Source organism: Dromiciops gliroides, chromosome 5 (genome assembly GCF_019393635.1).
Source record: "Dromiciops gliroides isolate mDroGli1 chromosome 5, mDroGli1.pri, whole genome shotgun sequence".
Classification (NCBI taxonomy): domain Eukaryota; kingdom Metazoa; phylum Chordata; class Mammalia; order Microbiotheria; family Microbiotheriidae; genus Dromiciops; species Dromiciops gliroides.
In genome coordinates this window covers 131,227,695-131,254,415 of record NC_057865.1, presented here as the reverse complement: position 1 = coordinate 131,254,415, position 26,721 = coordinate 131,227,695, and the positions used below count along the sequence as shown (strand labels likewise).

At 36.3% G+C, this 26,721-nt stretch overlaps 1 protein-coding gene across 1 annotated transcript in view; it reads left to right on the top strand.

Moving 5' to 3' along the window:
• The window catches only part of CFTR (CF transmembrane conductance regulator), a 235,257-nt gene that overhangs the window by 144,422 nt on the left and 64,114 nt on the right, over positions 1-26,721 (top strand). The window contains exons 16-19 of the mRNA XM_043967579.1: positions 1,043-1,171; positions 11,577-11,614; positions 12,186-12,436; positions 16,179-16,258. Of these exons, the coding sequence (XP_043823514.1) occupies positions 1,043-1,171; positions 11,577-11,614; positions 12,186-12,436; positions 16,179-16,258 (498 nt within the window). The remainder of the gene's footprint in view (positions 1-1,042; positions 1,172-11,576; positions 11,615-12,185; positions 12,437-16,178; positions 16,259-26,721) is intronic.

Sequence of the window (26,721 nt, the reverse complement as noted above, 5' to 3'; positions counted from 1 at the left end):
GAATTGTTCCCTCTCAGACCTTGCAGTTTCTCTCCAAAGTCTGAGAACTGAAAGAACCACAGAGCAGAAGATAATAGGATCATAAATTTAGGTTAAGAAGTCTTTAGAACCCACCAAATTCAACTCTTTCATTTTATAGTTGAAGAAACTGAGACGCAAAGATATTAAGTGATTTGTCCCATAAGATCATATAAGCTAGTAATTATCTGAGGCACAATTCAAACTCAAGTCTTCCTGACCTTAAGTCCAACATTCTATCTACTCTGCCACCTAACTGCCTCATCATTAGAGCTGGAAAAGACACTAGAAAAAACCCCCGCAGAGCAAGTTAGTGAAAATACTGGAACTAGTATCTGGGTCTTTCTATTCTTAGTCCCCCCCGGAGAAGCTTGAATATACCACCAATTTAGGGTACCTTGTCCCTCCATTCTTTAACCACTTGAATCTATCTACCTAGGACACTAATTATTATAGAGCTCCACAAAAATAATCTTGTAGTTACACTGTTATTGTACATGAGGAAAAATTGTAAACTTGGGGGAATACCTAAAGATCCAGAGAAGGTTATTTTATGACTCATAGAAAACTTGCACTTTGAAGAATTCCATATCGTAATCTAAACCAAAAATATCTCCTCAACCCTGGTACTCAAGAACACTTTGTATATCATTTCAATGTTCATAGATTTTTAGATATTAGGATTTTTAATTCATTAATATTACTTTTGTGTAATGAATAACATGGACTAGCATTTGAATAATTTGTTTTGAAGTAATTATTCAGTTATTAAGTCATTTGAGATACAGATACCCTCATTTGAAAAACTGTAATATTTCCTGGTTTTGAAAGGGACATGATATTTGCTATAGAATCAAGCCGATAACATCAATAAATTTTCCTGAGATATATTTTAAGTTCCTGAAAATTCTCTAGATATCAGAAAATAACACTGTAGTTATTTTTGTCTATTCAATTAAAAATATGAATGTAGTGTGACCCAGTTTGCGACCATTATAAATAATCATGGTCATTTTTTCCCCAGGAGTGGTTTTTTGATGATGTTGAAAACATCCCAACTGTTACCACATGGAACACCTACCTCAGATATATTACTATTCATAAGAACTTAGTTTTTGTGCTAATTTGGTGCCTCGTTCTTTTTCTGGCTGAGGTAAGAATGTTCTACTTATAATGAATTATTATCATTCCAAATTAAGAATATGGTTTTCAAACTTATTGTGAAAGTTATTCTCCAGAAGAGTGTCATAAAAGTTTTTTGTATGTGCATTTGGTATCCTAGGAGAAAAAAGTCAGTGCTTAATATAATTTAATATAAAAGGGTATGAGTGAGGCTTGTATTCAAAAGCATGTTAGATACCAGACTAGAAAGGTAAATAGAGAGTTTTGTCAGAGAAAAGGACCATTCTGAATAGGGAATAAGCATTTACATAGTACCTACTATGTGCTACACACTGTACTAAGTGCTTTTACAAATATTTTCTCATTTGTTCCTCACAACAATCTTGTAAGGTAGATGCTATTATTATCTCCCTTATATAGTTGAGGAAACTGAGGCAAATAGAGATCAAGTGACTTGCCCAAGGTCACAGGTCTGAGAGTAGATCTGACTCCAGGCCTGATGCTCTATCTACTGCCCCACAAGCTGCCCCTATCAACAAAAGTATAGATGACTAGCTATGAAATTCCTTATGACATAGAAATAGATAAATTTGATGATATCTGAACTAGGAGAGAGAAAAAGAAGAGAAGGTAACTCAGAGTGGGTAAGGATAGCAAAACATAGTGAAGAACAAAACAAACAGGTGAAGAACAGAACAAGAATCTAAATCATTCAAGACTGACCTACCTTAGATACATAGGCAGTTATTTGTAAGAGATTATATGGCCTTCTATACCATGTGAATGGTTATCATAAGCACAGTAGTGAGTTGTCTCTCTCCACTAAAGATGAAACAATGATGAATTAAGCTAATAACCAGTAAGCAGATTTTTAAGTTCTACAGAGATTTCTGAGGGAAAAAAAATCATGTTAAACTTTCTAATTGACAGGATTAATTTCAGTGCAAGACCTATATGGATGAAATAGATGGTTCTGCCTCATAAGGTTTAGGCTGACCTTTAGTATCATTCTTAGTTAAGGCCAGAGATGCTCTGAAATCAGTACTAGGAAAGGACTCTATTCAGTTGAATCACTTATATCCCCACTCATTAAATCTGAAACTTTTCAGATGCAAGCTCCCAGCCTGCTGTTTTTCCTCTTTTCCTCATTAGAATGCCTATTCCTTGAGGGCACAGACTCTCCTTATTTTTGCATTTGTAGTCCTAGGATTTAGCATATTTAGCTCCAGGTAAGTGCTTAAAAATGCTTATTCATCCATCCATCCATCCATCCATCCATCCATCCATCCATCCATCCATCCATCCATCCATCCTCTAGGGCTGTTCTGTAGATCTTATGACTTGTGCTAACAAACTACCTAAATCTATAGATTAGACCAGAATTACTAGTCTCTGGAAGTTTCTTCAGGCAGTATTCAGGGCGAGGCCACCCTAGAGATGTTTTAATCCACTCACCACCTCTTTTTACCTAATAAATTATTACAGAACTTCAGGTATATAGGTGTATACATAACCTTTTCCTATTGCCAAATATTTTCAACCCCCACATTCAGTTACCCACAGTTTAAGAAGCTTCGTTCTAGTTGAAAGTTGCCCTTTGGTCCTTGATTTAGATGAAAAAAAAAATCACTATTTATGGACTAGGGAAAGCCCTCGATTTTTCTTGTTGTTTGTTTAGTCCTTTCAGGGACTCCTAGAGGTTTTCTTAGCAGAAATACTGAAGTGGTTTATCATTTCCTTCTCCAGCTTTTTTTACAGATGAGGAAACTGAGGCAAATAGTGGTTAATTGACTTGATTAGGGTCACATAGCTCATAAATGTCTGAGCTCAGATCTGAAATCAGGTATTCTTGACTCTAGGACCAGCCTTCTGTCCACTGTGCTCCCAAATGTTCCCATGGGCAGGTGTTGGTGGCAGGTTTCCCACTTTCAAGAAATGATTAATCAAAAGTTGCTCAATAGAAAAAAATTGTACTTAGCAGTCATGTAATTAATCTTGGACACTCTTGCCAAATGATCATCATTAATATGAATTAAACCCAGCCCTTTGACATAATAAATCCCAAACCAATGCTTCAGAGTTATTAATGGCCAGAGTCCTGGGATGAAAGGTTAAAAAATTTGTCCTCAAGTTAGAAAGTCATATAAGTTAGGGGTCATGGAATGATGTAAAGCAAAGGTGTCAGAAAAGAATGTAGTGAGATATTTTATATACACACATACATATGCTTACACATGCATGTGTGTAGATGTATATATACACATACATGTGTGTGTGTGTGTGTATGTAGTCACCACAACTTTGTCCCATAGATTTGTACTTAAGCATCTTTAAAAAGAACAATCCATATTGTTCAAGAAAAAGCAATGTCTGAAATTTTGCTTATGACTTGTTAGATCCTCATTGATGTGGCCTGGATCCCAAGGGCTTGCATTTTTAAGAATAATAGCTATACTGTGGATTTAGTTGAGGTAGTTGAGGGACGAGATCTATGATTTTTTATTGCTAAAAGGAATTAGAGAATGAGTAAATGCCTTCTACCAGTGCAAGTTTGCACCTTCTCTGAAACACTATTCTCTTAAACACTAAGATTAATGGACTTGCCCACAATCACACAACCAGTATATATCAGAAATGGACTTAAATTCAGATCTACATGATTACAAGGTTGGATCTCTAAGTATAAGTCATTCCATTTCTGATACAGAAAAGCATTATGGGATAGGGTAAAGAGTTTTGATTCTGATACCAGAGAACCTGGGTTAAAAATCTTGTTTCTGGTGATTATTACCTGTTTGAACTTAGGAAAGTCCCTGGCCATAAATTTTCCCATTTGTAAAATAAGGTAAAAAAGATGGTCTCTTGAGTTCATTCTAGATGTTGAGATGACAATTGTTTTGCTCTTGAAAGTGCATTCTGGGGGCAGCTAGGTGGGGCAGTGGATAAATCACTGGCCCTGAATTCAGGAGAACTTGAGTTCAAATCCGGCCTTAGACACTTGACACTATCTGTGTGACCCTGGGGAAGTCACTTCATCCTCACTGCCCCACAAAAAAAAAAGAAAGTGCATTCTGAGGATTTGATTGTTTTTATGAAATTCTTTCTAGAGCTAAAAAATCAAGATCCTTGGTGATTGGTGATAGATAGAAACATTGCCTTCTGTTTTTATGCAAATGCATTTATATACATAGTATAGTTGCCTCAAACTATTTTAAGGGGTTAAATGTTGTACTATTGAAGTTGCTACCATGGAAGTCAGTAAAATAAAGGAAACATTTACATTTCAGTTATTATTATTATTATTATTTTTTATTTTAATTATTCCAAAGGCATTTTAAAGAAACATTCTTAGCTGTGTTGGCATCTAGGTGGCACAGTAGAGTGTTGTGCCTAGAGTCAGAAAAACCTGAGTTCAAATGTGACCTCCAATACTTAGTATCTGAGACCCTGGGCAATTCACTATCTATCTGCTTCCATTTCCTAAACTCTAAAAGGGGAATAATAATAGCACCTACCCTTGCAGTGTTGTTGTGAGGATCAAATGAGAAAATATTTGTAAAGTGCCTAACAGTGCCTTGCTCATTGTAGATACTTATGCTTATTTCCTTTCTTCTTTTATTGGGTGATTTATGTCTGTTTACAAATAGGAAGGTCAATCACTGTGACATAAAAGAAATTGTAAATCATGCAAAGCTACCTTAATAATGTGGGCGTGTTAACATTTATTAAAGAATATTGACTTTTTAATACATAAAATAAGATAATTTGGAGGAGTAGATTAGGAACAGTGCAAGACCTACACATATAAACTCTAAATATCTTTGGCAACCCTCTTTTTTAGCTTTTCCAACTAGCTGGCAGGTTTTTTTTAAACCAAACTTATGATTTTATTGGTGTAGTGAGCTCTTGATAAGGAAATTCTTTCTATCAAAGTATATGTGATTTACTTAGCACAGTGCCAGGCACATAGTAAGTGCTATATAACTGTTAGCTATTTTTTTTATTACTTGTTATTGTTAAGGGCTAAAATTCTAGCTAAACTGTCTAAACTATTTAATGAGTGGTTGCCAATAAATTATAAGCTTTGGCAAGAGTTAGACTTTTAAGCATTTATTAAGGAGAATAAGAATTTGGTAAAGAGAGAGAAAGGCCTACATTCATCTATCTATTAAAGGGAGAGCACATTTCTAGCCCTGCTCTCCACCAGCGTCCTCAGGAGAGAGCCAGACAGAGTGCTAGTCTCTTCCTTCTTCCTCCCACTCGCCCGCGTCACTTCTTTTTCCAAAGAAAAGACTCCTGGTCTTGCCCTCAAAGACCTTCGCTTCATGGGTGGAACTCTTCTACAGTAAGTCTCCAGCAGGTGGCGTCATTCCAATCATTACATTATTTAATCTCAATTTACTGCCTGGAGTATCAGAAGGTTAAATGACTTGCCTAAAGTCAGAGGGCTTGTATGTGTCAGGCAGGACTGGATGCCAGGCCTTCCTGACTCCATAGCTATGTCTCATATGCACAGTTCCAGCTGCTTCTTTAGCAGGTATCTTACCAAAACTTTATTTAAAAAAATAAACATTTTTATTTAAAGTTTTGAGTTCCAAATTCTATCCCTCCTTCTCTTCCTCCCCTTACCTCTCCCTGAAGTAGTAAGAAATCTCCTCTCCTCTCCTCTCCTCTCCTCTCCTCTTCTCTCTTTCTCTCTCAATTTGCATATATAACCTAAAATTCTGCTTATAGTCATAGTACTTTATACCTTTTTAGTATATTTCTTTAAAAAAATAGTTTTTAATGAGATCTTTTGTTTTTATATCTCTTAGATTTTCCCCCATTTCTCTTTCTCTCTCCCCTTCCCAGAGAACTCTCCTTTTATAACACATATTTTTTTAAAAAGAGGAAAATAAATGATTTCAGCTAAATTGGTCAATACATCAAATAAAGAAATGACATGAGCAATATTCCACATATTCCTCCCCCTCCTTCTTTACCTCTACAATGGAGTAAGGAGAGGTATCTTCTTATATGTCTTCTTTGGGGACAAAATTGTTCTTTATAATTTCACATTAAATGTTAACTGTTTTATAGTTGTTCTATTCATCAGATCATTGTGTGTATAGTTTTCTGGCTGTTTATTTCCCTTTGCATCAGTTCCTACAAGTCTTTCTGAGTTTCTCTGTATTCTTTATTTTTGTCCTATCTTATATCACAGTTTGGGCAGGTGGGGCTCGTTAGCCTTGGCAGGCAACCCACCTAGGGCAAGGAACCCTGATTTTAAAACTCCGCTGCCTTGCGGCTATACGGAGTCAGAGTCCCTTAGGCAGTTGGATGTTGGACATCACATCCCTCTGGCAACTCCTGCGGCTGCACTGGTGCCAAACTGTATTGGCTCTGCCTCTCCTTTGGATCCACCAGTGTTGCAGAGAGGGAAAACCTGCTACATGGGCAACAGCTTGTTTTCCATACTGATCTGCCCAGGCCAGCGCCCTGGAGAGGATACTCCAGCTACTCCTTATGGGGTAGATACAACATGGGATGCGGCAGTTACCGGTTATAAGTCACTCGAGCTGTGGCTCCCACATCAGACTGCACAGCCACACTGTGGCCTGTGGCTCTTCAAGGCGCTGATCCATGGTCATCCTCAACTGGTGGAGGCCTACTACTATATGTCAGTAATATTCCACTACATTCCTGTACCACCATTTGCTTAGCATTTCCTCAATGGATAGGCATCTATTTGTTTAAAGTTCTTTGCTGCTACAAAAAAAAATATGCTACTATAAATATTTTAGTGTATATTGAAACTTTCTTTTTATAGGTGACTTCCTTTGGGCTTATTCCTAGTAGTGGACACTCTGGTTCAAAACAGTTATGGGCCTTTTTTCAGTGTATTCTCAGTGGTGTCTTAAAACTGTTCTATTTTAAAACTACTATTTACTTAGAATAACCTTGAATATAGTAGAACATCATCTAAGACCCTCAGTTTTACATAGTTAAACATTTTGTTGTCATTGTTTCCAACTTTGTAGTTTTCTCTAATTTAAACAGGATGATTTTTTAAAAAAAGAATATCCCTATATCAATATCTAGGCAATAAGATATCTAATGAAAATCAATATTTACATGCTTATATTGGAAGTATTGCCACAGTATCATGGTACATGCGCTACACCAGTTTTTTCTCTTTCTATCAAAATTCCCAAAGAAAAAGAACAGCGCTTTTATTTCCTTATGAAATGGATCTTCCCTTTCCTTATCATAATCCTTTTACTTTTCTGAGGCTTCATCAATGCCAACATGTTATTTATACTACTTCAGTTTAGATTTCATATGATTTTTAGATGTAGACTTCATTTGCTTCTTTTAATAAAATATGACAGCACCTTCTTAATACATTAAAATTAGTAAAGAATGCAGTATGTTATGGGCCTGGGTACATCATTTGAATGGGCTGGGGTACCTCAGAAGTTTTCTGGGGTACATCAAAGAACCTTCTCCTTGAGAAACTAAACCAAAGGACAGACACACCTCAAGAGATAAATGGCACCAGATTGGGACTGAGCTGGCTCCAGGACCACCACCCTTCATTCCAGTCTCCCCCACACTTCAAGGAGATAAGATTAAGCATGACTGCTGCCTTTGTGGATTGAGGGGGAGAGAGATGGCTTGAGAGATCTGGAGCTGCCCCTCACCCAACTTCCCCCAGCCACCACTAGTGGGGGATGGGCTTCCCCCAATAAGGGAACTTTCCACAGTCAGATGATCATCGGACCACCATCGGTAGTCTATAAAAGTTTCTGCCTGTCTACTGCTTGATGAGATAGGTATCTTCAGAGAGCCATGCCTCTGTGCCATGCCTTCTCCCATGAGAAGCCCAAGGATTTCTCTCTTAGTTTCCTTTCTATAGCCCCTAAATAAATTATTATTTTATTCTAATTGGATTTATGTGCAAGAGGGTGTAATTCTTTAAAGAGGAATTCCTAAGAACCACTACCCCAGACCCCTATCTATTTCCCCAATAACAATAATATGTTCTAATCAGTAAATTAATAAGCATTTGAATGTTTTACATATGACTTTAGCTCTCATCATTCAATCCTTAATATTAGATATTCAATTTTAAATTATGTTAAGTTTTTTTTAAACTCTTGAAGGACTGGGGACAGCTAGGTGGCACAGTGGATTAAAGCACTGGCCCTGGATTCAGGAGGATCTGAGTTCAAATCCAGCCTTAGACACTTGACACTAGCTGCGTGACCCTGAGCAAGTCACTTAACCCTCATTGCTCTAAAAACAAAACAAAACAAAACAAACCTGGATTCAAGTGCTGCTTTTGACATTGACTAGGTCTGTGACCAAGAGCAAATCATTGAGCCTCTAAGTACTCCCAAATAGCACTATAAGACTCTAAGTTACAGATGAGTGCTCAATCTGTATTGGTAGAGGAAATTTCCAATTCAGAAGGTCTGTATACTGATGACATCACAGGTCTGGACTTCTAATATTCTCCCTTCACATTTCTTCCTTCTCCTTTCCTCTCTTCTTCAATCTTGCTTTGTTTGTAACTCAATATTTTATTGCTAAAGTTAGAGCTTTGCAATGAAAAAGCTGGGTTTTTTTGTTTGTTTTTGTTTTCGGTTTTTGGTGAGGCAATTGGGGTTAAGTGACTTGCCCAGGGTCATGCAGCTAGTAAGCATCAAGTGTCTGAGGCTGGATTTGAACTCAAGTCCTCCTGAATCCAGGGCCAGTGCTCTATCCACTGTGCTGCCTAGCTGCCCCAAAAGAAGTTAAGTCTTAAAATTTTCATGTGATGCATTAAAGTACAGTCATTTATTCAACAAATAGTTATCAAGTGATATTCTATGTCAGGCAGCTGTACTGGGACCTGTGGGGTAGGTATTCAAAGATGTACAAAGACCCGATCCCTTCCCCATAGTCATTTCACAGACTATCTGGGGATATGACTTGTATTTAGATAACTGCAGTACTAGATATCAGCTTCTAAGGAAAGAATGAATACTGATAGAATAAGCACTGAAATAGTCCAGATGTAGAGAGATCCCTTCTGCCTAGAATGACCATTTGCACTAGCCTTTTTTTTTTTTTAAGCAAACAAACCTATTTATAAAAATGGACAGAATTTCATTAGGTGGAGGTTTTGAGTGAGCATCTCTGTGTGTGTATGTGTGAGTCTACATCTGTGTATGGTATGGCGATGGTGGTACAGACAGGTATTTTAGTCAGAGGAAATAGCATGAACACAGATGTAGAAGTGAGAAACTATAAGGGATGATGAGGGAATGGTGAGTAAAATTTTGAAAAAATAGGAGGCCCCTTTCACCTTGTTTGTATTCAGTAAACACTGAGTGAATGAACAAATTAATGAATGGATGAATATTGTATAAATAGTGGGAAAATGGCTTGAAATGTAGGTAAAACAGACGAGCGGATCTTGAATGTCTAGCAAAAAAAAAAAAAATCCTTTAATCCTTTAAGCAGTGGAAAGCCAAGAAGGATGGTTAAGATGTTGATGTTTTAAGAAGATACAGTTGTTAGCAATTTGTTAGATGAATTTCAAGGAGGAGAGAAGGGATAGAGACACCAACCAGATTAGAAGCAACTCTAATAGTCGAGTCATCATATAATAAAGGTCTAAACTGAAGTAGAGGGGCAAGAAAAAGGATATATATTTTAAGACAGATTGTGAAACAAGAATAGATCAGATTTGTCAACTGGTTGGATATGGGAATGACAAGCTTTGCATTAGGGTTACCAGGGAAATGGCAGAACCATTACTAGGAGTATGGAAATCAGGAGGATGAACTAGTTTGGCAAGGGATGGGGAAAATGAGGTGTTCAGTTTTAGACGCTGAGTTTGAAGTGATAGTTGGAAATCCAGGTAGAAATATCAGGAGGTGCCTGGAAATTAAGACTGGAGATTGAGAGGGCAAGTCAGACAGAAGATATAGATAAAAGTATTATGCACATAAATCAGCACTTGGTTTTTGTTGTATCAGTGTTCTAATTTTACTGAAGTTCCTAACATTACCTCAGGCTTTAGTTCACTTGTCTATAAAAAGGAAATAATAGCTCATATTTATATTATCACAGTATGAATTTTCTTTATAACAACTGTCTAAGGCTTGCAATACAAATATTATTATTTGCACATTTACTTTCCATGCCTACCTCAAAAGGAATATTTCCCTTCGAATGGAATTTTTCATACTTAGAAATTCTCCAAGACTTCCATACCAATGCCTCTTGTATTGGCATAACTGTACTTTATCTTCCTAGATAGATTTAAAAAAAAATTGTGGTGCATTGAGGGTTAAGTGACTTAGCCAAGGTCACACAGCTAGTTAGTGTCAAGTGTCTGAGACTGGATTTGAACTCAGGTCCTCCTGAATCCAAGGCCAGTGCTTTATCCACTGAGTCACCCAGCAGCCCCTTCCTAGATAGATTTTTTTTTCCTAGATAGATTTTTAAAAGAACTTTGAGTTTTTGTCTACAATTAGAATTTTTATTTCTCTTCATGAATCTTAATCTTCTTAAAATAGACTGCTTTGTAGGTAATAGAATTGAGCATCAATTGTTTGAAATATATAGTGCTTTCATCAACTAAACAGGATTCTTATGTAATTCTTTGTAGTCAGGGTTTGAAGTATTTTAACACTGTATCAGCATGCTCAGGGCTAATACCCAATTACAAGTGATCTCAGCAATTATTCCTAGTGGTTTGCAGAATTCTCTACTTAAAACTCCATGGTGTACCTTCCTCCCCCCCAAGAAATAAGAAAAAATGAATGTGAATAAACCATTTATAAAATACATAGAACAGGACAGAAGAGGGATGAGAGACCTAAACAAACATGGCAGTATTAACACTATCAGACTTAATTTTTTATAGATTTTTTTAAAGTAAGATGGACAAAATCAAGTGTCATATGCTATTCTTTTGTTCCTGTTCTTTTTTGTATATGGAAATGATTGTATTTGTTAGTGTCTGTGATAATCACAATAAAATAAATGATCAGGCAAAAAAATGAAGAAAAATACTCACTGACAAAATTTTGCGAAACTTTATATTCAGATGTTTCCTATGGAAAACATTACTTGTGACCATGAATGAGCTTTTGTAAATTCTTTCATGAAACCAGTGAAAAGTAATTTTCCCATTCAAATGCTTTCACCATAACCCTATCACTACTGATGAGATTTGCTAAATTTTCTTGCTGATTTAGGGGAAGAAGTAGCAACGTATTGTACTCTGATGGAATTGGAATTCTCTTCTCTTAACGTCTTCTCACTGAACATACTAGTGCTGAGGACAATTATTACAGCTGCTGAACAAAATAAAAATCATGTGCTTTCAGGGAGTGGATGATATAGAAAAGAACACTCTTTGGGAGGGAAAATTTTAACTGTTTGTTGTCCTATTGCAGGTGGCTGCTTCTTTAGTTGGATTTTGGATCCTTCAAGAGTGAGTATCCCATGTTGTTTTGTCTTATTTCTGATGTATTTTTGTATCTCTAAAAAGATTTTACTATGCATTAAGCTCACTCTTTTTTTATGAGAGGGCAAGGGAGTAATAAAAATTTGTTTCAAAGTTATACTGATTTAACTTGTATTTTCTATTTTTCTCTCTGCCTGGGTCTTTATTAGTTTTACTGAGAAAGAAAAGACTTGACCATGTCCACATCCTATTGTCTTCTGCCAGTGCCTGTGGAAAAGATTTACACCTACTTTTCTCTGAGATTAAGTTTTTTGGGAATCAATTCAAACATGAAAATTGTTTTCATGGTTTTTTTTTTAAATTCAAATGAAATCTTTTTTGCATGTTTTAATGTATTTCAAAGGTTAGACTGGCTTTGGCTATGGTATGATGAACTTTTCTCATTCTCTAAACATCTCAGTAGTTCACCTTCTCTAGTGAGTAAAATTTTGGGGATCCATTAAATTCAAAGTCAGTATTGTTTATGTTTTTGGAAAAATAAAACAAAAAGAGATCTCCACTTGCTGAATAATTACTTCACCTTTTTTTTTTTTTACAGGATATCTCTTAACAATAATCCAAATAGTACACTTGGGACCAATAACTCCTTTGCAGTCATTGTCACCGACACCAGCAAATACTATTTGTTTTATATTTATGTGGGAGTAGCTGACACATTTTTTGCCCTAGGAATACTCAGAGGTGTACCACTGGTGCATACACTAATATCAGTCTCCAAAATTCTGCATCACAAAATGTTATGCTCCGTTTTGAAAGCACCTATGTCAACTTTCAACACTTTGAAACCAGGTATCTTGATGAAAGAATGCACTGTACTTTGTGTGAAATGACTCTATTGATCTCCAAGGATATGTGACCATAGTTTTTGTTGTTGTTGTTTTTGTTTTCCGGTTGTGATAGTTTGCACTGAAATACCCACTTTTTTTGGTCCAATCCCTCTAGTGACCAATAGCATACACTTACAAAAGTCGCATCTATCATTTGTCTATTTATCTATCAAGATTTTTTTTTATCACATTCATCATTTAGGTCTTATCTCATCAGTCAATTAGGTCACTACCTTATTCTAAAACATCATATCAGTAAAGACATGATAGCAAAATTTGTCCTCATGTCATGTCCCTATAGCTGCACAAGCCTGGTTAGAGACAGCTAATGGGGCAGTGAAGAGTAATAGCCCTGAATTCAGGAAGACTTGAGTTCAAACCTAGCCTTAGACACTTACTAGCTGTGTGACCTTTGGCAAATTCCTTAACTTCTTTTTGACCCAGTTTCTGTAACTATAAAATGGGGTTAATAATGGCTTTCATTGGGGCCACCTAGGTGGTGCAGTAGATAAAGTACTGGCCCTGGATTCAGGAGGACCTGAATTCAAGTTCGACCTCAGACACTTAACACTTACTAGCTGTGTGACCCTGGGCAAGTCACTTAACCCTCATTGCCCTGCCAAACAACAACAACAACAACAACAACAACAACAAATAATGGCTTTCATTTTATAAAGAAGCCTAAAGAAGGGGAGAAAAACTTGCTTAATGTCAGACAGCTATTTTAAATCCAATTCTGTAAGAGCAATTAACAGTCTTCCTCTCTCATTTGCATTCAAACCCAGTTGTTTGCTCTTGCATTTTTAGGACAGAAATAAAGACTAGCACCCTAAACATCTAAGGTAATTTGGTATCCTTACATTCATTAGCTTGTTTAATCTTTCTGACAATCCAGTGAGATATGTAAGGAAAATATCATCATCTGTATCTGAATGATTAGGAAACTATACCTTAGAGAAAAAAGCACTTTAAAGCATTCTCTGTTTAGAAACCAGAAAATATCAGGGGGCAGAAGAAATTTTAGAGATCATATAGTCTAACTCCCTCATTTAACAAATGAAGAATCTCAAAGCCAGAAAGAATAAGTAATTTGCTCAAGGTAACATAGCTATTGTTAGTGTAGGTGGTAGAAGTGGTACCAGAACTCAAATCTTCTGACTTTTACTATAGCATACTTTTCACTATATCTTACCAACTGCCTGAATTCTTCATACTTTTGAAAGCTACTAATAAATGGCATCTCAGTCTTCCCTATCCTCTTAAATGTTTCTAGTGCATCTTATTTTTTTCAACATTTTAATTGTTTGTAGAGGTGCTCTGAAGCCTCTCCAGGTTGTAGAGAATTGAACACAGTGACCTCAAAAATATTAAAAATAATTCTGCTTTTTAAGCTGAAAGGAACCTTAGGCATTCTCTACTACAATCTCCTCATTTTATAGGTGAGGAAATAGACCCATAGGGGTTTAATATTTGCCTAAACAGTAAGTAATATGAAGGGGTAGAGATAGAATTTAAACCCTGATACTTTGAATTCAAATCCATTTCTCTTTCTACCTCCAAGCATAATATTAGGGTTACCTAAGCCTACCTCTATCTCCTGAATTGTCTGATTCTCATTTACTTCTACTACATTATGATTTGTGGTTCACTTTTTTTAATCTGTTAAGACAGCTAAATATTTATGATCCCCAGTTCTCCTATACAGAATTCATCTTTATTAAATTTATTTTCTTGTCTCTGATCATTTTTAAATTTTCCAGTCATTTATAAAAATTCAACAATATTTAAGTATAGTGTCATGTGCAGAGTTCATTGAGACAAGAAATTCTGACATTTTGAGAGAAAACTATCATTTGAAAAGCAATAAGTATTTTATTCATAATTTTTTCCTGAAACTGCTTTTAGTTTTTTCCACAAAATCTATAGATTTAGTTTGTATAAATTTTTTATTTAAAGAAATCTATAAATACATATAACCATTTATACTGCAGATTGTTCATATTTATAGATAGAAGGCAAGATTATTAAATAAGCTTTACTTAGGATCATGGATCAAGGACTGGTAGGGACCTCAAAGGTCATCTAGTCCAATCCCCTTATTTTATTACTGAGGAAACTGAGGCCTAAATAGGTTAAGTGACTTGCCTAAGATCACTCAAGAAGTGTTGTGGATTGTTACTAAGAGAGATGTAACTCCCCTATTTTTTTTTTAATGAGGCAACTGGGGTTAAGTGACTTGCCCAGGGTCACACAGCTAGTAAGTGTTAAGTGTCTGAGGCCGGATTTGAACTCAGGTACTCCTGACTCCAGGGCCGGTGCTCTATCCACTGCGCCACCTAGCTGCCCCACTCCCCTATTTTTTACAAAGAACAAAAGTAAATGGGTCTACGTGTAGGAAAGATGAGAACTGTGCTATATTTGTTTTCAGATATCAAAGCACACACATTGGAGAATGTTGTATCTATTGCCTAACTTATAATTATTAAATGAACACAGTCATGTACGTGATACTTCCTGAAGTCCATAGAGAGGACTAAGAGAGCTTTGGATGGTCTCTGTTAGCCTGAGTCTATCATTTAAAAGGTGCAAAGGAAAACAAATGAATATCCATTTGTACTTACTTATGTTGGTACAGGAACTTAAGTAGGGATATATTAGTTAATATTTAACAATCAGCTCCCTGGGGAAAAAAAGTACTCATGAAACACTTTAAATTTTAATCTTCATTATTAACATTTCTCCATTTATTGAATTTAGACAATCAACAAAACAACAAATCAAGTCCTCATTTATAATCTTTGCCAATTTCTGAGGTATAAATGCTGACACTGAAATTTTAATAGTCAACTCACAAGCTGGATTGAGGTAGCTTCAGCACCCCCCTGGACTTATGCTAAATTAAATTATAAGTATCTCAATTTATCTGTTTTGAGATTTTTTTGAGGATTTAAAAGAATTCATTCTATATGTAATAATTTGTATAATGGCCTTTGATTTTTGGTATTATGAGGAAAAAATGATTGATATTTATATAGCTAAGGTTTACAAAGAACTTGATATATCTTATCTCATTTTGATACTCAAAACAATACAGTGGGATAAGTATTATACTCATTATTGTCCCCATTTTATAGATGAGGAAAATGACTTAGGTCATGTGACTCACTCAGGGTTAAATAGGTAGTAAGTATAAGTCAGTGGAAAGATTCCAATTCTTGTCTTCTTACCTCTAGCGCCAGTGCTTTTTGTTGGTGGTGGTGGTGGTGGTTGTTTTTTACTTATGTGTATTTTTAAACTACTTGGCAAAAGCTATGGAGAATCTCCATTATTAAATACTTAGCTTTTTATTTCACTGAATTAAAAAGATGCCAGGAATCTCAGTATATTATAGTTGCACTAAGGTGTGTATCCACGGACTGGAGTGTGAACATGGTTACACTGTTGGACATTATTTGTGATCAAAGATAAAAAGTCCACTGTGGTTGGAGATTTTTCACCCTGAAACTTAACAAAAATGATTTATCTTTATATGTCTAGAGATACAAGCTGATGCTGTAAACACTATTATAAAACACTCAACATTTTTGAAGTTGAGGTCAACTGAAAACATGTTGCTTCTATCTCTATGCTTTAGAGGTCATCAAAAATTGATCCTTTGAATCCATTGATTTCTGACAGTCTGTTTTCTTTCTTTTGACCCCTAGGTGGGATTCTAAACCGTTTCTCCAAAGATATAGCAATTCTAGATGACCTTCTGCCACTGACAATATTTGACTTCATCCAGGTTTGTAAAATAACTATTCTCTAGCAGAATCTGTTGCTTTTGTCTTTAAAAAAGCTTAAATTTGAGTACTTAATTCCTTTTTGCCCACATTTAATTTAGAGTTTGAGGTATCTTTCAATCGTGTTGAATTTGGTAATGAAGAGTACTTTTAAAATAAAATGAAAATGGGGAACCAAAAGAAATAGTACAGTTGAAAAATCAATGCTATCTCAGAATAACTGATGCTTTATATCAAGAGATAAGATGAGGGCCAGCAATACATTTGGGTAATATAAGTAGCTACCTCTATAATGTGACTTTTGAGGGACATTGCAAGTCTTCTCTGACCTAAGTATCTCCAACACAAGTTAACCATGGTGACAAGATTCAAAGAATGAGAGTTTTTCTGAGTTAAAATGTTATGCCTTGATGGGGCAGCTAGGTAGCACAGTGGATAAAGCACTGGCCCTGGATTCAGGAGGACCTGAGTTCAAATCCAGCCTCAGACACTTGACACTTATTAGCTGTGTGACCCTGGGCAAGTCACTTAACCCTCATTACCCCACCAAAAAAACCCCAAACAAACCCACACAAAACAACATTATGCCTTGAAAAAACATGTTAAAATGCAACTATTTTTCTTGGAAGAGGTGACACACAGCATGTCACAAAAGTCTTAGTGCAGTTTTAAGCTATAAAATCTTAACACTACATTAAGACTTTTGGAACACCTGTATATACACTAGCCAGTTGACTCTGAAGATATGGAAAACCAGACTGATTCACATGGATGCCCTGAAGACAGCTCTTTAGGGATTTAGAAATTGGGGTTAGAAGTGAATGAAAGGTATTTGAAGAGGAAGGAGGGAGCTTGTTAAACTGAGATGGGCAATCATCCAAAATTAGGTTTGTCTACCTAACAATTATGCCTAGGGCCCATCCTGGTTTGGGAAACCACATTAGATGCCTATAAGCTACAGAATGTCAACTATGACATCATTTGATAACCTTGGCCTTTGGTACACATATGACTAAAGCTTCCTATCTAGATTTCACCATGGGTTTCCCAGATCATAAATGCCACAACTGTAGTCATCTGCACTGGAAAGAGATGGAGTAGGATATGATCCCTCCCTGGTTGACTCATTTCTATCCCCCCTCCACCTCCACCTCTCCTAAGCCTTCCAGCAAAAAGGAAGAAACTCATATTGATGTGTTAGAAAGAAGATAGAAAATCAAAATAAGAAAGATGACATGCACATGTGTACAGAAAGCACATTGTTAGAGGCAAAATAATCAAAAGGTCAGTTTGCCTCACACTGAAACAAGCAAACAATGTAATGAATTTACCGTTCCAAGTGAGTGGCACTGTTTTGGTTTTGACACAGTTTCCTCTATTTAAAGTTGCAACTCATGACAGTAGCTGTTGGAATCCTCTAATGGATTTTACTTGAGACCAGTAATTCAATGAAATTAATTTTTTTTTGTCTATGAGTTCTGGCAATTGTTCCTCATTCTCTAGTTACACATGACTAGTCCTCAATGAATATGGCATATGAAAGCCTAAGGCATGGTTGCAACAGGATTCATTCAATTCAACTCTCCTTGACCTTTTCTTTTTCAATTGTACTTCTCATCATTTTTAAAATAGTCTAAGGATGACTTCAAAAATTTTAGTTTTAAATAAGTATTATATAGATTAATTAACTTCTAAACACATCTAATGGCTCCTATATGTGTACGTCACATTTGACTATGACTTGTCTCATATTATCCTTTCCAGTAATTCTTATTCTTGTTTCTGCTTTATTACTGATCCAAGTCACATTGTATCCACTTCTGATCATTCATTCTATTGACAAACATTTGTTAAGCATATAAAATATGAACTGTTACACTATTCTGTTATACTAGCTATGCTAATTTCTAGGAGATTTAAAAAAATTTTTAGTGCTTAGGACAGAAACTTACAGATAACGTAGGCTCTTCCTTTAAGAAATCACAACCTATCAATAGTTTAGCAGGTACATCTTACAGAATTGCCTGAGACCCATTGAGGTGAGGTGACTTTCACAAAACAAGGAAGTGCTGAAGTCTTGACTCCAAGTTCAACATGCTGTCCATTATGTCATGCTGCCTCTCACAAATCACATTTGAATAAATGACAACTTTCCAAAATTTACTATACACTAATGAGCAAACAGAACATACTTTACCCTTCATTACTGGAACATTATTATAAACATCAGTTATTTTACACTGATGCTCTTTGGGATAGGGAAAGGTCAGGGTTGATATTGAAGTGTCTGGGCCTGATTATAGGATCCCAAAGAATTTCTGATCGTTATTTCTTTTGCCTCTTCATGTGCTGTGAAGTTTCACTGCTTGCTCTTGCCACTGGGCTAGCATCTTATCCTCTACCGGTGTTTGCTAGAAATGAGGCAAAACTGAAAGCTGCCAGGGGAAGGCAGTAGCAAAGTCTAAGTCAACCATCTTAATTTTATACACAAGATTGGGTCAATGTTTGGTATAGTGGGTAGAGGGCTGTTCCTGAAGCTCAAGAGTTTTGGGTTCAAGATCTAGCCTCTGACAACTATTGGCTTTGTAAACCTTTGTATATCTTTTTTTTTTTTTTGTGGGGCAATGGGGGTTAAGTGACTTGCCCAGGGTCACACAGCTGGTAAGTGTCAAGTGTCTGAGGCCGGATTTGAACTCAGGTACTCCTGAATCCAGGGCTGGTGCTTTATCCACTGCGCCACCTAGCCACCCCTTTTGTGTATCTTTTAATGTGTTTTAATGTGGTTCAGGAAATTTCCTAGAATTTTTCTTCTAAGTCATAGACAAGATTTATGATCTAGAAAATGAAGGATCTGGGCTAGATGACCCTTGAGATTCCTTTAAACCCAAGATTTATGATTCTGTGATCTCTTGGCTCTAGAGTTCATTCTCTCTCTCTCAAAATGGTTTTATTTCTAATTTATGGAATAAAACATAGCATAATAAAAAGATGATTTTACATGAAGCTGCAAATCTATTATGTACAACTTGCTATTCCTTTTAAAGTATAATAAAATTATCATATAAATTTCTTTTTTTCTTTTTTCTTCCCTCTCTCCCCATCCTAGAGATGGCTACTGTTAGACAGAAATAGGTGTATGTGTGTGTGTGTGTATATATATATATATATATATATATATATATATATATATATATACATGTGTGTATGTAAATACATTTTACATATGTGTGTATATATTTACGCACACACACACCCACACACACATATATATATATATAATCATTTTATACATACTTCTATTTATCAGTTCTTTCTCTGGACACAGAATCTTTCTTCATTTGCCTTTCATAGTTAATTTGTAGGGGGCAGCTAGGTGGCGCAGTGGAAAAAGCACCAGCCCTGGATTCAGGAGTACCTGAGTTCAAATCTGGCCTCAGACACTTGACACTTACTAGCTGTGTGACCCTGGGCAAGTCACTTAACCCTCATTGCCCCACCAAAAAAAAAAGCATAGTTAATTTGTTTATTTATAATAGAATGACTTATTTGCTCAAAGTTGTTCTTAAAACAATATTGCTGTTACTGTATACATTGTTCTCTTGGTTCTGCTGATTTAGCTCTTCATTATTTCATGTAAGTCTTTCTATATTTTTCTAAGATCACTGACCTTATCATTTCTTATAGCACTCTATCACAACTATACACCACAACCTGTTCAGCCATTTTTTGTTGATGGGGATCCCTGCAATTTCCAACATCCCATTCACATTCAAAGTTAAAATTATTATTTGTGAATTTCCCTCTATCTTATTTTTACTGTTTTCTTTCAAAGCCTCTAATTTTATCCTATTGGTATTAGCTTATCTTCTTCCACTCCCGCTTTACCAACACTTCCAAGAGTCTTCCCCTCCCCTGCCCCCACCCTCCCAAATCCCAATCTACACACCCCACTAAAAGTCCCTCCTTCGCCCTGTCCCCCAATTTTCTCACCTCTCTGTATATTCAGAAGACTTCTACACCTTCCAGATATACATGTTGTTTCCTCTTCAACCCAGATGAGAATAAGGTTCCTACATTACTAGACCTCCACCTCCACCTTCTTCCTCTGTATTAGTTTTTCCTTTCACACCCCATTTTGATAATATGATTGCTCCCTTTTACCTTTTCCTACCCAATTGTGTTTTTTAGAATCACCCCATCATAAATAACTTAACCCCAACTTTTTCTTTCAAACTACCTTCATAATGATGGCAGTTTTAAGATAACTGATAACATTTTCATATTATATGTGTATATGTGTATGTGTATGTGTAGAAAATAAATAGTTTGAACTTAATGAATGTTTTTAATGTTTTCCTTATATTTTTTATGGATCTTTTATATTGAATTTTCCATTGAGTTTTGGTCTTTTTGTTACAAATACCTGAATGTCTTTCAGTTCATCAGATGTCCTTTTTTTAAAAAAAAAAATCAAGATTATACTTAACTTTGTTGGGTAAGTTATTCTTGGATGCAGCTCCAGCTCTTTTGCTCTTCAAAATATAATGTTCCTAGATCTATGGCCTTACAGTCTTTTAGAGTAGAAGTTTCTAGGTCTTGTGAAATTCTGACTCTATTTCTGTAGTATTTAAGTTGTTTTTTTCTTCTTGATTGAAATATTTTCTAGTTAACCTTTCAGAGTTTTGAAACTTGGTTATAACAGTCCTCTAAGTTTTCCTCTTGAGATCTCTTTGAGGTAGTAAATGGTAGATTTTTTCTAGTTCTACTTTACCCTCTTGTTCTTGAATTTCAGGGCAATTTTCCTTAATAACTTCTTATACTATTACATACAGATTCTATTTTTGATCATAACTTTCAGGTTGTCCAACTATTCTTCTCAATCTGTTCTCCAGATCAGTTTCTAATGAGGTGTTTCAGATTCTCTTCTGTTTTTTCTGGTTTATTTCTTGGTGTCTTAAAACATCATTTGATTCCTCTTGCCTGATTCTAGTTTTAAAGGAGTTATTTTCTTCCTTAAGATTTTGTACCTCTTTTTCCAATTGGCTAATTTTCTTTTCATAATTTTCTTGGATTGCTTTTATTTTTCCCCTAATTTTTCCTTGATTTCTCTTATTTGATTTTTTAAATTCCTTTTTAATTTCTTCTAAGAACTCTTTTTGGGCTTATGACCATTCGATGTTTTGGGATAGGAGTGGCTTTTTTTTTTACCTCGCTGTCTTCCTCTGAATATGAATCCAGTTCTTCTTTTACACCAAAGTAGCTATCAGTGGTTGGGTTCTTTTTCCTTTGCTTGCTCATTTTTATTTTCAATTTGTCTTATTTTATTTTTTAGTAGCTTATTATATTTAGTATCAAGTTTTAATCCTGAGCTATGGGTAAGGTTGTCCTAGGCCTCAGGTCCTTCTACCTATTGTTTTCTGAATTATGTCCATGAGCTTAACCTCGGAGACTCCTCTTTTCCTCCCATAAGCCCCAGCCACACTGACCCAAAAATATTCTTGCTTCCTATGGTACCACACTCACCAGGGTTGTACCTACTCCTCCTCACTCATAGCTATGGCCCAGAATCCCTAGGCCTGACCACTGGAAATAGCAGAAGGCCCTTCAATCTTCTTTCAGTCAGTCTCTGCTATTCTTTATTTTTTATGGACTATTATGTTTTATTTTTCATTTTTAGATTAAATCTGCATTATTAATATTTTCTCCATCAGTTTCTTAAGTCTAGAAAATCAACAAACAATAAATAAAGCCCTGTTTTGTAGCATTTGCTGAATTTCTTTTTTAAAATAATAAACATTATTATTTTAAGTTTTGAGTTCCAAATTCTATCCTTCCTTCCCTCCCTTCCCTCCCCTATCCTGAGGCAGTAAGCAATCAGATATAGGTTATACATGTGTAATTATGTAAAACATTACCATATTAGTAATTTTGTATAAGAAAACTTGAATAAAAGGAAAAAAATGAAAGAAAGTGAAAAATAGCATTCTTCAGTCCATGTTCAATCAACATCAGTTCTTTCTTTGGAGGTGGATAGTATGCTTTATCATTAGCCCTTTGGGATTGTATTAAATCATTGTATTGCTGAAAATAGTTAAGTCATTCACAATTCTTCATCAAACAATAAGCACAATGTTCTCCTGGTTCTGTTCACTTCACTATACATCAGTTCATATAAGTCTTTTCAGGCCTTTCTAAAACCATCCTTCTTGTCATTTCTCATAGCACAATAATATTCCATCACCATCATATACCACAGCTTGTTTAGCCATTCCCCAATTGATGGGCATTCCTTGGATTTCCAATTCTTAGCTACCACAGAAAGAGCTGTTATAAATATTTTTGTACAAATAGGTCTTTTTCTCTTTTTTGGCATGTCTTTGGGATACAAACTTAGCAGTGGTATTGCTGGACCAAAAGGTATGCACAGTTTTATAGCCCTTTGGGCAAAGATCCAAATGGCTCTCCACAGAATGGTTGGATCAGTTCACAATTCCACCAAAATGCATGTGTCCCAGTTTTCCCACATCCCCTCCAAAGTCCAATGTTTTCCTTTTGGGAGGTTACATTTGCCACTCTGATAGGTGTGAGGTGATACCTCAGAGTTGTTTTAATTTTCATTTCTCTGATTAATAGTGATTTATTCTGCTTTTCCTTAGATGAAAGTTTGTGGGGTGAAAAGAACGTTCCTCAGGCTTTGAGTGAGGTGAAAGTTGAGGTGAAATTTCTTGAGGTTTAGCCTGATTTGTGACAGAGCTGCTCCTGAGGCTGCTATTTGTTGATTCAGTGGAGTCAGCCTAGAGGTGGCCTTCACTTAGGCCAGACCTCAGCTCCTGGAGGTCCTGTCTTTTCTGAGGTTCTCTCAAGTTGTCTTAGAAGTTGTTGGAATTGTCTCTTAATCACAGATCCTCCAGATATTTGGGCTTTAGACTCATCAGTCTTTAACAAGTGTATATTAAATGCTTATTATTTTCCAGGCAGTGTGCTAGGTGCTAGAGATACTAATGAAATCAAAAGTCAATCTTTTTCCTAAAGGCACTTTTCACACTATAGTAAAGTGTGTGTGGAGGGGACACCACTAGATAGTTATTTTCCTTCTTGCTCAGAGAGCTTTTTTGGCTTTTGTGGTTGCATTCTACATCAGAAGTTTAAAACTCAAATAGAAAGGGGGGCCACTAAACTGTCCCTAGGGATCCATGCAGGCTGCACATTGGCTTAGGAAACCACATATAACTATGTTTTAATCTAGTTCAGGTCACACTCAGGAGTGTTATGGGCCACATATTTGACACCTTCTAATCTAGATGATTGAGGCTTATGGAAAATTGATTGTTTTTTAATGGAACCTCTTTTAGTTACCTTCTTTACTTCTCTGGAGCATTTTTCTAAAACATATATAGTGACTCAGTGTGTAATCTTTACTTTCCTCTACCATGGTTTTCCTTTATGTAACTTTTGTAAAGTTAAAATAAGAGAGTGATTCATTATTTATACATTTGATCCCTTATTAAGGAACCCTGAATTTTTTTGTGGGGCAATAAGGGCCAAGTGAGTTGCCCAGGGTCACACAGCTAGTGTTAAGTGTCTGAGGCTGGATTTGAACTCAGGTCCTCCTGAATCCAGGGCCAGTGCTTTATCCACTGTGCCACCTAGCTGCCCCGGAACCCTGAATTTTAAAATTTGCTTGTCATGGGGGACATAGAAATAGTTCTTGTTATTGTTTGTCCTTCATCCTCAGAGGACCATGACATCAGGGTGATATAGTGATTTTTAGTAAATTGGATTTAAATGAGGGAGGGCTGTGCAAAGTTACCAGCCTCACTCTCTCCTCCAGAACCATTTGGGTCCAGTGGCAAGCTATACATCAGGATGACTGGAGATGGCCCAAGGTGTTTGAGGCAGTCGGTTTAAGTGACTTGCCAAGGGTCAAACAACTAGTAAGTGTCAAGTTTCTGAGGGCAGTTTTGAACTCACATCCTCCTAACTCCAGGGCCAGTGCTCTATCCACTGTGCCACCCAGCTGCCCCACATAGAACTAGTATGACAAGGGGAAACCCCCTTAGAACACAGCAATTGGAGACAAGGGACTTAAAAGCCCATCTAGTCAATAAATATAGTTAGCATATATGGTGTGTGGGGTGTTTAGGGGAGGACTAGCTGAGCCCTTTTCAGAGCTGCACATCTACCTTTGGTATCCACCTGATTCACCCAACTCTCACCTGTGGCTCCAAGAGTCTATAACATGTGCAATGACCACACCCCAGTAAAGCATCTTGACAAATGGGCTAAACCAGGTCAAGGATAACTGACAAACCACATACCTTTTGTTGAGTTAGGAGGATGTCTACCCCAGGCATGTGCAGACATTCTGCAGCAGAATGGGTGAGTGAGAACAATTTGTTCCAGTGGCCATGAAGGCGGCTGAAACAGGTACTGTGGAGTGCTTAGAGCTTAGTCAGATAATGAAGGTGCTAAAGTCATTCACTGCATCCTGGGCCATAACCAGTTGTCCTGATTTTTGTCTTGCCACTGGACTTCAATGACTCAGTAACAGAGAGTGAGGTTGTTGACTTTGTGCAACTCTGCCACATTTAAATGCTGTTTACATGCAAATCAGGATATCACCTGTAATGTCATTGGTCCTCTTTGAAAAGAAGGACAAATGACAGCATGTGTTAAGCGTCTACTATATACTGTGTTGGCACAGAAGATAGAATATTTGGTCTCAGACACTAGCTGTGTGACCCTGGACAAGTCACATAACCCTATTTACCACCATTTCCTCATCTGCAAAATGAGCTAGAGAAGAAAATGGCAAACTGCTCCAATATCTTTGCCAAGAAAAACACAAATAGGGTTGTGAAGAGTCAAACATGATGAAATGACTAAACAACAATATAGGTATGTAAATATGAGAAAGGAAATTTGTTCTTTCAAGGAGTTTACATTCTACTGAACAAGACAATGCATGCATATAAGTATATGTGGCATAAATTAGTGCAAAATAAATACAAGGTACTTAGGTAGAGAGGGCATGAGCAGTTGGGGGAAGGAGGAGTAGAATCAGAAAAGGCTTGATTTAGGAGACACTTGAATAGTGTCTTGAAGGAAGTGAAGGGTTCTTTGAAGTGGATGTGAGGAGAAAGTACATTCATACGTGTGGGTATGACCAGTGCAAAGGCAAGGAGTTGAGAGTTGGTATGCTATATTGGAGGAATAGAGAGAAGGACAGTTTGACTTGACCACAGAGTGGGAGAGTGGCAGTAGTCTACTTAATGTACGAAATAAGAAATTGGGACCCAGAAAGGTGATGACAGATTTTAGAATATAATCCAGACATTCTGCCTCCTCAGGCCATATTCTTTCAATTATACCAACATTGCCTATTTGCAAAGGCTGACTGAATGATGGCAAGTAGACACACACATATAAGATGAGTCTGACAATGCTTTAGTTCAAAAATCACTGGGGGCAGCTGGGTGGCTTAGTGGATAAAGCATCAGTCCCTGGATTCAGGAGGACCTGAATTCAAATCCGGCCTCAGGCACTTGACACTTACTAGCTGTGTGACTTTGGGCAAGTCACTTAACCCTCATTGCCCTGCAAAAAAAAAAAAAAAGAAAAAAGAAAAAGAATATTTGATAATTAATTATGCTAATGTATTCTACTCTTATTTAACCATCTGAAACCTTCAAAGCAAAATATGACTAGGTGTAGAATGAGGTGATGAAAACTTTATAGCTTTCCTATGTGGAACACATGTGAAAAGAAGTTTGTAACTTTAATTTGGTTAATTATAAGAAATTAAGGCATCAGAGAAAATGGTTATGTCTTGAGTATGAAAAGGACAATATTTTTTTAAATTTTATTCATTTTACTAATATTCTAATCTCACAATTCCTTCTAAATTATTCTTTGTAAGGTTATCAAAGACCTATTTGTCAAATTCAGTGTCCTTTTCACAGTTCTCAGTCTCCTTGAACTTTCTACAGCCATTGACATCTCCTGACTATCTCCTTTTCTACACTTTCTTCTCCTTTACTCAAAAGATCTCATTATTTCTTGATCACTATAGCACAATACACAAATACCTTAGCCTGATATTTAAGACCCTTAACAGTCTATTTTAAATGTATTTTTCCAGCCTATTTTCACAGCTCCCCTTTATATAGTCTGCATTCCATCCAAATGGGAAGAACTATTAAATATTTCTTCATCTCAAACTAATTTTTCCACCTCCATGCATTTGTATGTCTACCACCATAACTGCCTGCACTCTATTCTCATATCCACCTATTGAAATCCTTTACTTTTAAGCATCAGTTCAGATAAAGCTCCCTTTATTAATCTTCCATGACTTCTCACCACAAAGCTGTTAATCTCCTTAAATTTTCTTATAAAAGTTTGTAAAGAGACCTGTAATAGTGGGCTCTCCTTCACCCTTATCATACTTCTTTACCTACTGAGT